At 53.8% G+C, this 12,442-nt stretch overlaps 4 protein-coding genes across 4 annotated transcripts; 2 read left to right on the forward strand and 2 right to left on the reverse strand.

The window, feature by feature from the left end:
* Window positions 1-279: 279 nt before the first annotated feature.
* Window positions 280-773, reverse strand: G647_07379 (uncharacterized protein; the record flags this gene model as incomplete). Its single annotated transcript, XM_008731695.1, has 2 exons — window positions 280-370; window positions 445-773. 2 exons carry the CDS (start codon window positions 771-773, stop codon window positions 280-282), a joined length of 420 nt encoding a protein of 139 aa, XP_008729917.1.
* Window positions 774-4,388: 3,615 nt separating this feature from the next.
* On the forward strand, window positions 4,389-5,231 carry G647_07380 (uncharacterized protein; the record flags this gene model as incomplete). Its single annotated transcript, XM_008731696.1, has 1 exon — window positions 4,389-5,231. The coding sequence occupies one exon, from the start codon at window positions 4,389-4,391 to the stop codon at window positions 5,229-5,231; it is 843 nt and encodes a 280-aa protein (XP_008729918.1).
* Window positions 5,232-5,333: 102 nt separating this feature from the next.
* On the forward strand, window positions 5,334-6,384 carry G647_07381 (uncharacterized protein; the record flags this gene model as incomplete). Its single annotated transcript, XM_008731697.1, has 2 exons — window positions 5,334-5,378; window positions 5,473-6,384. 2 exons carry the CDS (start codon window positions 5,334-5,336, stop codon window positions 6,382-6,384), a joined length of 957 nt encoding a protein of 318 aa, XP_008729919.1.
* Window positions 6,385-7,168: 784 nt separating this feature from the next.
* On the reverse strand, window positions 7,169-10,815 carry G647_07382 (protein kinase C-like protein; the record flags this gene model as incomplete). Its single annotated transcript, XM_008731698.1, has 4 exons — window positions 7,169-7,230; window positions 7,290-9,941; window positions 9,997-10,263; window positions 10,323-10,815. 4 exons carry the CDS (start codon window positions 10,813-10,815, stop codon window positions 7,169-7,171), a joined length of 3,474 nt encoding a protein of 1,157 aa, XP_008729920.1.
* Window positions 10,816-12,442: the final 1,627 nt, after the last annotated feature.

The following is a 12,442-nucleotide window of genomic DNA, read 5'->3' on the forward strand; positions in this document are numbered from 1 at the left end:
AGAACAGCATCAGAACAGCATCAGAACAGCATCAGAACAGCATCAGAACAGCATCAGAACAGCATCAGAACAGCATCAGAACAGCATCAGAACAGTACTGATTCAGATTTAAACTATGTACTGGGGGTGGCGGTGCAGTGTATGCACGATTTACTAAAGCAATCAACCTCATTAAGCACTCCTGGGGCCCGCCTGAATAGGCAAAAATACTGCTGTCCTTTGATCCAGCAACGGCATTTTCCACTCAGACCCTCGCACATACATAGGCGTGCATCGTTCCTACTCTTTCGCCCAGATGCCATGAAGGTTGCCTTCAGTGTCGATAAACCGCGCAAAGAACCCCATCCCTCCTCCGATCTCTGTCTTTGGACTGTCTCGAGTCAGTGAAAGCTCGATCTCTGAACGTACAGCGGACTGGGCGTTCCGGTCCACCGAGTAACTTACAGATTCACTCGACCGCCAGCATCTTCAATCTTCTTCGTTGTCTCCTCAATGCTGTCCACCATGAACGTGACGATGGGCGCGGCTTTCTTGTGGAAGTCGTCGAGTTTGGCCACTCCGTCCTCGTCCCGCGCCAGGAGGAACGCCCCGTGCAGGGCCCCTTTGCTGAACATATGAACCGACTTCTCACGGCCGCTAGGCGAGGGCGTGCCTTCTAGATCATTGCAATCCCAGCCGAGGACTTTGGAGTAGAAAGCAGACGCGCGCGCGACATCCGTGACGGGGACTTCGAACCAGCAGATCTGGCCGTAGGGGCTGGGTGTTTCGGCCATGCTGTATTTTCAAGTTACAGGGTCTTGACGTGCAAATTTGTTCGGTGGGAGTTTGGCTGAGTTCAAGTTTTGGAAAGAACCGTTGGGGAAGCAACTGGCATGAAGTTTACGTTGCAGTCGTGTGATGTGCCAGTGTACAAGGACTTGGAAGCGAGTATACTGTATGAATCAAGTCGTCGCCCCGAGCTGAAGTTGGAGCTTTATACCTCAATTTCGAGCTGTCCCTCCCTCACCATGGCGTCTCAGTTTTAATTTTCAGCATCGCCGCTGCATCACTCAAAGTGTCTCGTACATACTTTACTGACTTACTGTACTTGGTACGTCGGCTTAATCCAGATGGGTTGGCGCCAGGCTCCCCCAGGCAGCAGTTCCTCTCCAGCCAATGGGACGGGCCCGGCCGAGACTGTTTGACTTTCGGGACGACATTCCGTTAAGCACGCGTCATTCTCTTGGCGCCGAAGCACCACGAGCTGGCGATGGGAGTGAGCGGAACTACGCAAGTATGTAGTCGGTCCAAAGCAAGATGGAATCTTTCCCAGTTCAAGCTAGTGGCGAGTAAGGACAAAGCTGGAAACCGGAGAAGTGACACCGACGAGAACACTCAGTGCCCCGAGAGTCTAATGTATGCTGTATTTTTGTTGGAGTCCACATGTTCTGTTCGTCTGTACTCATGAACTTTTGATTGCATTGAGAGATGCTTGGAAGAGTGGCGATACAAATGTGGCCGGGATATGCTGTGGGTCCCTACCATATATACTACCTACCCTACGGGTGAACTTACTCCGTCGAGTGTTGATGGCTTCGCAGTTGAATCTCTTTGTGGCTGCTTGAATCCAGTGCCGCAACAGGCTCGTAACATACTGGAAAGCGGAGTGCGGAGTGCGTGAAGCTACAACTAACTGGTCGCGCCATCCCCGGGTCTGGTCTTGGAGACAACATTGAAGGTGGACGGAGGAAGTGTCACTGCCCGAATGTTGCACTCCGGACTTTGTTTGCCCTTTCCGTCAGGCTTGATACACGCTTACTCGATTAAGCCTCCCTGACTGGCTGGGACACGAACGCCACAATATGCTCGAGTCATGTCTGAATCTGTTTGACCGGACACACGACTCGTGCAATTGTTACCGTGTTGAGGTGAGTTATGCTCGTATTGGTCAGAAGCGGTCGGAATCCGGCCTCATTCCGCAGACTCTAGACCGAGGAAGAACTTGAACTCGGCAGCCGCGGGCGCAGCTAGATGACGAGATCTCAATGGCCGCAGATGAGCTCGCATGTTTGATGGCGGGGTCCCTCGTGTACATACGTACTCAACACCATACTCGTACATTGGTTTCGCAGCTTGAACTCCTGAATCATGCCAGTGCACATGCTCGACAGGGCTCTCAGAGATTGTCTACCGTAAATTGACGATATCGATACGTTACTCCGCTTTAAAGTCGCCATCTACAGTATACACATATGACGGTACTTACTATGGATCCACAGGAGAGAAGTGTACGTAGCCGAAGCAAACAAATCTCATACCAACGCAGGTAAACAGACGGTCTCGACAGTTCCGACAGTCTCCCAAGGAACGAATACTAACACACCAGTCACCATCAAGGCTGCCACACCACTGAGGGACGACAAGGCGACCGGATCAAATCAAAGCGCCGCTCGCATCTGACTCGCCGACCCATCCCTTGTCTGTAGCCTCACTGATGACTGTGACATTTTCGGCCGCCAACAGATACATCGCCGAGACGCGCTACGAAGGGTGTACGGAGTATGTATGTATCCGCGCTACGGGTGGATAGATAAGGCACAGACAGCTAGGTTAGCAGCTCGTCGTATCACAGCTTGCAGAACACTGCTACCAATCAAGTACAGTACTCCCTCGTGGGCACTGTACGAACACATTAAATCCTGAGGATAGAGCAAGTACCGACCGGACTCTCTGTAATATTGTGCACAGTTCCATCCATCATGGGGATCTCGGATACATATCAGATGTCCTGTGTACCTAATAGTCAATGCATTGTAGAAATAAAGTCAAGCAAGTCCATCCCACCCAAAGTTTCTTCCCCACCGACGCACGAGATCTTGTGTAGGTTTCCCCTTCCCGTCCCGCTTGTCGGCAGTTCCACCAGCTCGATTCGTCCGCCTGCTCGCCTGGATCGTATCCGCCTGACGCCAAGGCACCGTGCTGTTCATTTCATTGATCGACCTCCTCAGCACTCGCTGGAAAAGTTGCAGGGGTCGTTGAAAAATGCTACATTACTGATTCGATCTGGTTAATTCTCTCGGGTTTGCTCTTCCCTACCACCAATCGGATTCCGTGGGGACTGAATAATTGCACCGCTGGTAGGCAAATGCAGTCTTGTCTGAGCGGGCCGGCCTGTCTGCATCCCTGTCCGCCTGCCTACATACCCGACTGCCAGCCCGCCGGCCGGCCTTCCTCAGGCTGTAGCCATGGTATCGATAATACGAGTGAACGACTGACAGTGTGAGTGACAACGCACACCTGCATTGCATTATCCCATCATCTGGACCGGACTCGTAAGGGAGGGAAGTCGTGGAGAGCGAGAAAAGCCAGCCTCACTTCACCCCTCCTCATCTGGCCTGGTGCACACTGACCACCACCGCACCAGCGGGTTGGGGTGATAGGTTCGCTTGTCCTCGGCCCGGCTGCTACCTAGTTGCGGACGGATAGTTCGTGGCCTAGAAACTCAGTGGCGTCTCCCCCCAAGGTTGTCCTTTGTCCTTTGTGCTGCATGCTGCATGCTGCGTGCTGCGTGCTCAGACCATACGTTCGCGCCTAAGCCGGCTGGACTACTGCCGCTGTGAGGAATTGAAGCTTCCAATCGCGGCAAACTCGATGTGATGTAACTGGAGGAGTGACTGATTAGAACGTCATGACACTTACTCCCCGCTGTCCACATCTTGCCGCGACGGTCGAGAGGCACTGGCTTGCCTCTTTGCGTGCATCCCGGCACTGCATAATCGTCCGCCTGCAGCTCCGTCCCTTCACTCAGGGCATGACAAGTGGCAGACATACAGAAGGAGGGGGGGGTTCGAGACATGGAAGTTGCTGTTGTCCCTTCTATCCATCCAGTCCATCTGCGGGGTCAGGTCTGGGGGTGAACGTGGTGCACCTACCGTCTTGCAGCCTCTCTGCATGTGATTTCTGGGCGACGGGACGAGCAGATATGTCGATCTGCTGAGATTGGGCGAGCAAACCAATCGACCTGTGCCACAAAATGATGAATGGCCTGCGGTGCCAGTCCCGCTGGAAGCTCACTTGGATATGTATCTCTTCCTGAGGCACCGCACTGTTGCATGAAAGCATCCTGTGCTCCATGTCTCATAAACTCCCAAACCACGTGTTTTCAATCCCAAAGGGCCGCGAAATCACTAGGACGGAGGCACGGCTCAGCAGATTGCTCCGCACAGGGAGCTTGACCGGGACAAGACGAGAAAAGAGTAGAGTATGTGTTGTATTCTTACTGAAACATCTCGGTGGTCTCAGGGACCCGGTGCCCAATGCTCCATACATACTGCTGAAGACCATGGCTACTTAGCCCAAAGCAAGACTGACTGAATGTTATTTTGTCCTGACAGGAACAAGCCGCTAGGATGTCACATCAATCCGTTGGTCCGGCACAACCAAAGGACCGCCCGAAAGGTGAAGCTCACGGAACGCCAAACGGGGTGAGTACTGTGGATGGCGTAGACGGTAGCGCCGGTGGCAGTGCTCGTCGCAGCGTGGGCGCTGGTGATGGTACTGCTGGCACCGAGCACCCCAACGCCGACACTAACGCCGCCCATTTCGGCCTCTTCCACGACGAGATTGAAGAACAGGTAGGAAAACTCCAAGATGGATGGGCCGTGATCGACGGCGCGGTGGGTAACCTGTACCTCACGTTCGGCAAGTACGGCCAGATCGTCACGACGGTGGGTGAACGGTACGGGAAGGAAGGAGTGCTCGAGGAGAAGAACCAGAGTCTACAAGCCGCAAATGAGGTTCTCTGGGAGCGGATACGAGAGAATCAGGACAAACACGAGAAGGAGAAATCCGACTTGTGCGCTGGATATGAAACCAAATTGAAGGCACTGGCAGCGCAAGCGAAGGCGGGCGAGGAGGAGAAAAAGAGATACGAGGACCTGGTGGAGCTTCACGAGGAACAAAATGCCAGAGCGAGGCAGAAGATCGAGACCAAGCTGCAGCAGAGGATGAAGCAGCTGGAAACCGAGCATGCTGCGAAAATTGCGGGCCTGGAGAGCGACAAGGAGAACTTACTGCTTGACAAAGCAAATCTGACACGGGTTTTGGAGGAAAGGACAAGGGAACGTGACGAGGAGAAGGAGACCCGTGAGACGATGCAGACCAAGTTACGGGGGGATGTTACAAAGCTGGAGAAGGACCTTGCCGACATGAAGGCGAAATACCGAGTGAAGACGCGGCCTTCTGAATATTAGTAGGCCAAGCCCCTTCCTCCCCGATCATTTGGCATTCGCACTAACTCATCGCCAATCAACAGTATGGAGCGATATGGGACTTTGACGGAGCGGGTGAGCCACATGGCGACGGCATACTTCGCGAACCTTCCAGAAACGGCATCCGACGTGAGTGCAGCAGTCTGGCTGGGAGCCAACCTCCCCCGAACCCTTCCTGTCGCGTTCCCGTATTTACCAAGCTGCTGATACCTTGAGTGTACAGGATCCAGTCGCGACGTCGAACAGTCTGGACCGGATTGGTTTCAGGAGAGTACCTATTACGAATTCTCCCTGCGCCCGGTGGCTCCGGCTAGCGATCTCTCAGCATGTCATCTTCAAGGCCATTCACGAATCCGTGTGGCAGCCCTTGTTCTCACAGCACCTGTGGAAATGTACGAAAGACAGCCACGCAACTCTCAAGGAGATATACTCGGGCCTGGCTACCGAGGGGCCAGATTTCCAACATGACTGGAAAGTTTCCACATTGAAGATGTTGGGTCGTCTTGATGAAAAGGCTGACGTCGACCACTTGATAACCGAGACGGTAGAAGGAAAAGTTGTGAACCCCTTGAAGTCATTGCTGGATCGCGCACACATTGAGTCGTTCAGAAATGATGTGAAGGCATTGCTTACCGATGCAATTGCTTTGGGTCGAGAAGCGGAGCGTGATCAATCACCGGTCTACGTCGACACCAGTCCATCGCTACTGAAGGACAGTAACGGCTGGAAGGAATATCTCAGCTCGAGCGAGGAGTATGACACCAGCGATGGTGCTGACCCGTCTGTGGCGTCTCCGGGCTCGGACTTGGACCCGAAAGCACTATTTGTGAGTCCAAAAATCTTTCGCGAGATGATGGAGATCGGATCAGAAGCGAAAGCCACAGGCAGCTTTAAGCTGGAGCTGATTCAAATGGGAGTCGCCCTGTTCCCCGACACAGGTATCTTCCACCAGGGAGAAATGGAGTGGAACAGGGTCCGTTCGACGATTAAGGAAGCTGCAAGGAGTAGTGGTGGGTGGATGAGAAGGTCAAGCACGAGTACGACCGCGACCGGTCTGGGAATTTCACCGATATCTCCATCCACGATATCTCCATCCAAGAATTGGCCCCAGCAGGGTCCGCAGGGGTTTGACTAGTTTGGTGCATGCGGCGGCGGTGTCGTGTGTACGAGGTATTCTGCGTCGGATATGAACACCAGCCATTGATATTTGGATACGACACAAAAGATTGCCGTGAGGTTTGATCAAAGGTCAAGTGAAATGAATTTTTATCCACAGAGCAACCCTGCGGCCAGGTCACATGACTAGCCCACATACGGACTAGTGCGGGCATAATTTTTGCTTCATCCAATTTTCATGCCAATGCTCTCTTCATCTGCTGCCATTCATCATCGTGCGCCCTTGCCTCAATGTACTTCGGTCATTTTCGTCTTGACGCCAAACATCACGCGGGTAGTTGACCTCGTCCCACTTCAGCCCGCCAGCGGCTTGACGGTCGTGCTCACGTGAACTTGGCATTCTCAACAGCAGGACACCGACAGGAGTGCGGCTGTTCCGGAGCATGGTCGCAACCAAGACCTCGGGTGCTGACCTGTACAGGAGAGAGCTTGGAGCATTCCACTGTTTTCGGCAGACATGGCATGACGACGGAAATGGGCCGTGCCGTGCCGATCTCGACCTCGCACTCACTCTCGCCTCCCGCCTGCTTGGTCGACGTCTTCCGACACTCTCCCTTGAGCTCTAACACAGAGCGCAAGGATGCATCCAACCGGAATGAGGATTCGAGGTCTTCGCCAAAGAGTTCGACGTCCGCCCGTTGGCTATGGATATTCTCCTCAAACAACTCGTCACCGGACTCAAGCTTGCCCATGGCGCTGCTATGGCTTGGCAAGTGTCGGAGAATTTTCCTTTCAATTCTCTCCTAGATGAAATCGGCCGTGTAAGAAAAGCCTCGGAACTCTTCCTGGTGAGCGGGCGAAAGCACTGCAGCAGACACGTCAGCACGCCGCGAACCACCAAAAAACCCTTGGGATTAGACTTACCACTCTGAACCGGGGTTAACACCGGTGTCACACTCGTGAACTCCTGATCGAAGTTGCTGGTGTCCTTTTCGTTCTTAATCGAGGGCTTGAATGGTGTCGGTACCCGCTTGTGGTAGATGTCGTCCCAGTTCACACCCTTGAAGAACGCATGGCTCATGATCTCCTGCGCGTCGCCCGGTCCACTGCCGAGTCGTAACTCCGGCTCCCTCGTCAGCAGCTTTTGCAAGATCGACACGCTGTCTCGAGGCATATGAATCGGATAAAGCGGCTCATCCGCAAGGATGGCGTCGTAGATCTCATCTTCATCTTCTCCTCGGAACGGCGACTGTTGTAGCAACATCTGGTAGATCAGGACGCCAAAGGCCCACCAGTCCACCGCCCGCCCGTACTTCTTATCCAGAAGAATCTCAGGAGCCATGAATTCGGGTGTACCGCAGAAGGTGGACGTCGTCGAACCGTACCACATGTCCTCCTTGCAGAGACCATAATCGGCAATCTTGATATGGCCGTCCAGTGTCAGCAGGATATTGTCCAACTTCAAGTCCCGATAAATGACACCGTTCTCGTGGAAATACTTGAGCGCCAGGCACACCTCAGCAGCATAGAACTGAGCACGCTTAAGGCCAAATTGTCCACGCTGGATATGTAACATAAGATCTCCACCCGAGATGTACTCCATGACAAAATAGACCCGCGTCTCTGTCTGGAAGCAAGCGTGCAGGTTGAGCAGGAAAGGATGTCGTTCCTTGTTGGCGATCAGGAAGACGCGCTTTTCGGATTTTGTTGACTCTACCTCGTCATTTTCGATGATGAACTCCTTCTTCAAGACCTTGATGGCATACAGCTTCTTCGAGCTCTTAGCCTCTGCAAGCATGACTTTACCGAAGTTGCCCTTCCCCAGCACGGCGAGGAAGTTGAAGTGATCAAGACCAATCCTGGGTCCTGCCCCACGACCGGATGGTGGCGAAGCCACCTGTTGTTGTGATGATGCGGCAGGTTTGATAGGAGCAGGTGCGTAGCTCGCTGCTTGCTGTTGTGGCGGAGGTCTTTGCGGTGATATGATGGCTTGCTGGGGTGCTTGATGTTGAGGTATCTGTGATGGGGCTGGTTGACGGTCGTATTGTTGATAAGCACGGGGATCGTAGGAGGCATGCGTCTGCTCTGGCGCCGGCGGCCGGGCATTGGCGTACCGATCAGCGGGCGCTTTCTGAGGGCTGTAATCACCAAAGGTCTGATTGTATTGCTGAGATGGTGGTCGATTGGTAGCAGCCGCCGCTGCCTGGACCGCTGCGGTAGATACCGCTCTTTGCTGTAGAGGTCTCTGCTGTTGCTGTGACTGATTTGCTTGAGGTTGGCTGTACATCATATTTTGAGCCGCGCTCATGGCTGCGGCAGACGGCTTGGGTTGTTCCTGATGTTGATCATACGATTGATTCGACACCTGTGGCGTCAGTGTGGTACTGTCGCTGATAAAGCTCTGTGTGGGAGACGTCGGTCCTGGCCTTGCCGCGGACTGGGGTCTCAGTGTCCTATTGCTCATACCAGAGCTCACAGACGATGATTTGTTGTGGTGCTTGGTTCTTTGGATGGTCTCCAGGATCTCATTGGCGACGATCATGGACATGCCGCAGAAGTCTGGAACTAGATGTTGGCATTGGGTATGGCAGGTAAGACCGCACTCGGAGCATTTCTTTGCATTGCGCCTGCCCAGCGGCAGCAGATAACCACAATGACAACACCAATTTGCACCAATATTGGAGAAATTGTCGAAGCGATGCGGAATGCGGTGGTTGATCTTCTCCTCGTCTGGATCCGTCTCATAGTTTGCCTTGCTAATGCATTTCGTGACGACCTTCGGGTAGCATTTGGTGTGACAGGTGTACTTGCAGTCCGCACACTGCATGCCCGCCGAGTATTTGAGGAAATCCCCACAAAGTGCGCACCTCATGACGTTGTAGAATTGCTGCTTGACGAATTTGTGGCCTTGTTTCTCGTGCACCTCTTCCTTCTTCTGGCGGACAGCGCCTTGTCGGTTGAGGCCAATATCGAAAGGCCGTTTGCCGCCCGTCTGTTTCTGAAAGCTCATGGTGAGATGGATTCTCCCTGCAGGTTCCAGAGAGAACCACGAATCGATCATAACCGGTTGGATGTGTTGCTGGGGATTTTGAGCAAATCCAGATGCGGAACCAGCACCAGCAGCATCCCCCGGAGGCATAAACGGAGCAGGCTGCTGAAAATCAGGACCTGGTTTGCCCGGGCTTCCACCATTCGCCATCTTATCTGCTGATACCCACCCGTTCTGCTGGAACTCCGATTCAATCTTTTTCCGGCGCATTTCTTCAGCGATGTCCGAGATGCGGATCCAGAGGAAGCCAATGGGCGTTGGCCGTTCACCTGCTTTATCGTAGACGGTCAGTTCGATCTCGTTGGCTTTGTCGATATCGACGTGATGCGTTTCTTCAGTCCATTTGTCAGTCCGTGTTGCCCGGGTCTTGGCCCGGATGTTGTCCTCGACTTTCATGATGACAAACGTTTCGGGTCCCCTCGAAAACCGTGACGAGGCTGCGTGATCAACATCCTTGATGGCGTGAATGCGCATTTCGAGGTGACCCGTAAGGGGCTTCCGCATGTTCGGAGCGTTGAGACTGTCATCTGCACACTAAGTCAGGCATATGACCATTGTGAGCCCCATTAGGTATCCACTCACCATCCGCAGCATCAGACGTTTCAATGTCGACGTGCAGGTCCATATATCGCTTTAGAGCCTGTTTGAGCAATTGCACCTTCTGGTTGCTCTCAATGCGCCGACCCTCTGCATCCAGCCTGCTTTTCCTGTCACCCTCGTCTTGATATAACCGCACCATCTTTTCGATGCCTGCTTTATACTGCTTTTCGACGGACAGTTTAAACTCCAGCTGCGAAAGCATAAGCTGGATCTTGGGTCCTAGGTACGGGGTATCGTATTTAATGAGGTCTGGCAGTATCGGTCAGCATGATTCGCTTTGGCACGACCGGCCATCGGGAGCGAAATACCTAGTTTTGAGAAATTTGGCCGCGCCTTGGGGACGGGAGCGTTGTAAGGACGAGGATCGCCGTACGGTGCTCGAGGGGGCATCATGCCAGCGCCGCCCTGACTGTACCCGCCGGGGCCGGGATCACCATAGTCGCCTCTCTCGTTGTTGAAATAGCCTCTCTCATCTTTTGGGGGAGGAGTTGGGGCGCCTCCATGCTGATATCGTGACTGCTGCAAACGAGGATCTGGGGACGTCTGGTAGCCGGAACCGCCATGAGCAGGCGGGGCTGGAGCGACACTCTCGTTAGGGCCGCGTTGTCTCAACTGTAACTCTGACAACTTCTCCTCGAGGTATGATATGTTCCGTCTGCTATCGCGGATATTACTGTCGACACGTGCCTGAACAGCGGCATTGTTTGTCGACTGTCGCATGTGGGTGGCGGCATTGATAAGGGCCTTCTCTCGCTCGATCTTGCGATAGACCTCGGCGATGGCTTGGTCGGCATCCGCCATGGTTGCGATGGGGAGACAGTGGGAGGGGAGGGCGAGAGACTAGTGATATTATGCCGGCTGCGCCTTCAGACTGAACAGGCGTGCAATGTCATGGGCCAAGTGGGAGGGGATCGTGTCGAGGCCGGAGGGGCATTGGTTGGCGAGGAGGGAGATCAGTAGGAAGAATGTGTTCGAAGAGATGCTGATGGATATGGCAATGGCAGGCTGAGCAAAGACGACAGCTGTCAATGCAGGTTTCTGACGCCGCTGCAAAATATGGCGATAGGCAGCGTCACGGACTTTGTGATGATGGCTAAGTTTGTAGTAGTAGTGTTAGCGAGGGCAAAACATGCAGTCAGTGGTGAGTAAGTGCAGTTGGATGGTGGATACCCAACGCCGCGCTCCGGCTGCCTGGGGGGGCGCCGGGCGGCTTCGTTGGGCGTTGCTGCTCGGCGGACTCTCACCCGGAAAAACTCGCCCTGCGCTGCCGTTTGACTGCGCCCACTGCCTGCAATTTTTGATGCCCCCAAGATGCCGTACCGCCACTTACGATGGTACTCGTACGAGTATAGCGCTCATTGCTACCCAACGCGATGGTCTATGCAGTACAACGGGTTTAGCAATGAGTATCAGGATCTGATTCAAGTTTTGTCTAAGCCGCCGAGGAGTCAATGTGACGTAGAGGAATAACAACCCGAAATGGTGAAACTGCCACCGACACTGGCGATCCTCGACACGCTGATCGCTCGTGGTGAGAGGCAACCGGCCGCGCACATCACAACACCCTGAGGTTACTCCCATACCTCGTAGAAGGTAATTCGGACGAGGACAGCAGGCATGCGTAACGCGCTTGACCAGGCAGAAGACACACTTCCTCTTTGCGCACTATCGCGTCATCACTGCCGAAACTCAGAGTACCTGCGAGCCACGGAATAACTTGGCGGCGCAACGCATCAACTCTCTCTCACCGTCGCCTCTATCTCCATGGAATCTCCTTCACGCCTGGCCGCGTACTGCTCGTCGCTCGTATCGGGTACTCTGTTCGGCTAACGGCCACAACTCGAGCAGTTGAACTGCTGCTCTGCCGCATGTCATAATTCAACCCCTCATTCATTTATTTCCTCCCCGCTCCTGGAATCCCCACCACGCGGCGTCAACACGCCTAGTCTCGCATCAACGCAGCCCTAAACGCTACGAGCTACAAATAGAAACGACCATCTTCGTCCATGAGCTTGGAGTCTGCAATCGAAGCATGAGCGGGAAGTGCCGTCACCCACGTCCCGGCACAGTGATCTCATGCATGCGGTGAGGTAGGATTGCGGTGACCATATCATGCGAGTACGTACCACCAGTACCCGTACGGAGTACGGCTTGTGGGATGCGGCTGAAAGTTGGGTCTCAGACTGTCTGACAAGGGTTCGGATTTGGCGCTTCCCGATCGCACAAAAGTGCAACACCCTTGTGGCCTGACACGCTGGCTTGGAAATTCTCCGGGTTGTCGTCTCCACAGCCCGGATATACTGTAGGTCTTCCTGAATCCAGCCCAAAAGTAATTTGATATACGCGGATCGTGTCCCTGCAGCGCTGCGGTTATGATTATCAATGCGAGGCTGTGCACTTGAAAGACGTGTCTCTGCTGACCACTCTA

This window comes from Cladophialophora carrionii, assembly GCF_000365165.1.
Source record: "Cladophialophora carrionii CBS 160.54 unplaced genomic scaffold supercont1.6, whole genome shotgun sequence".
Classification (NCBI taxonomy): Eukaryota; Fungi; Ascomycota; class Eurotiomycetes; order Chaetothyriales; family Herpotrichiellaceae; genus Cladophialophora; species Cladophialophora carrionii.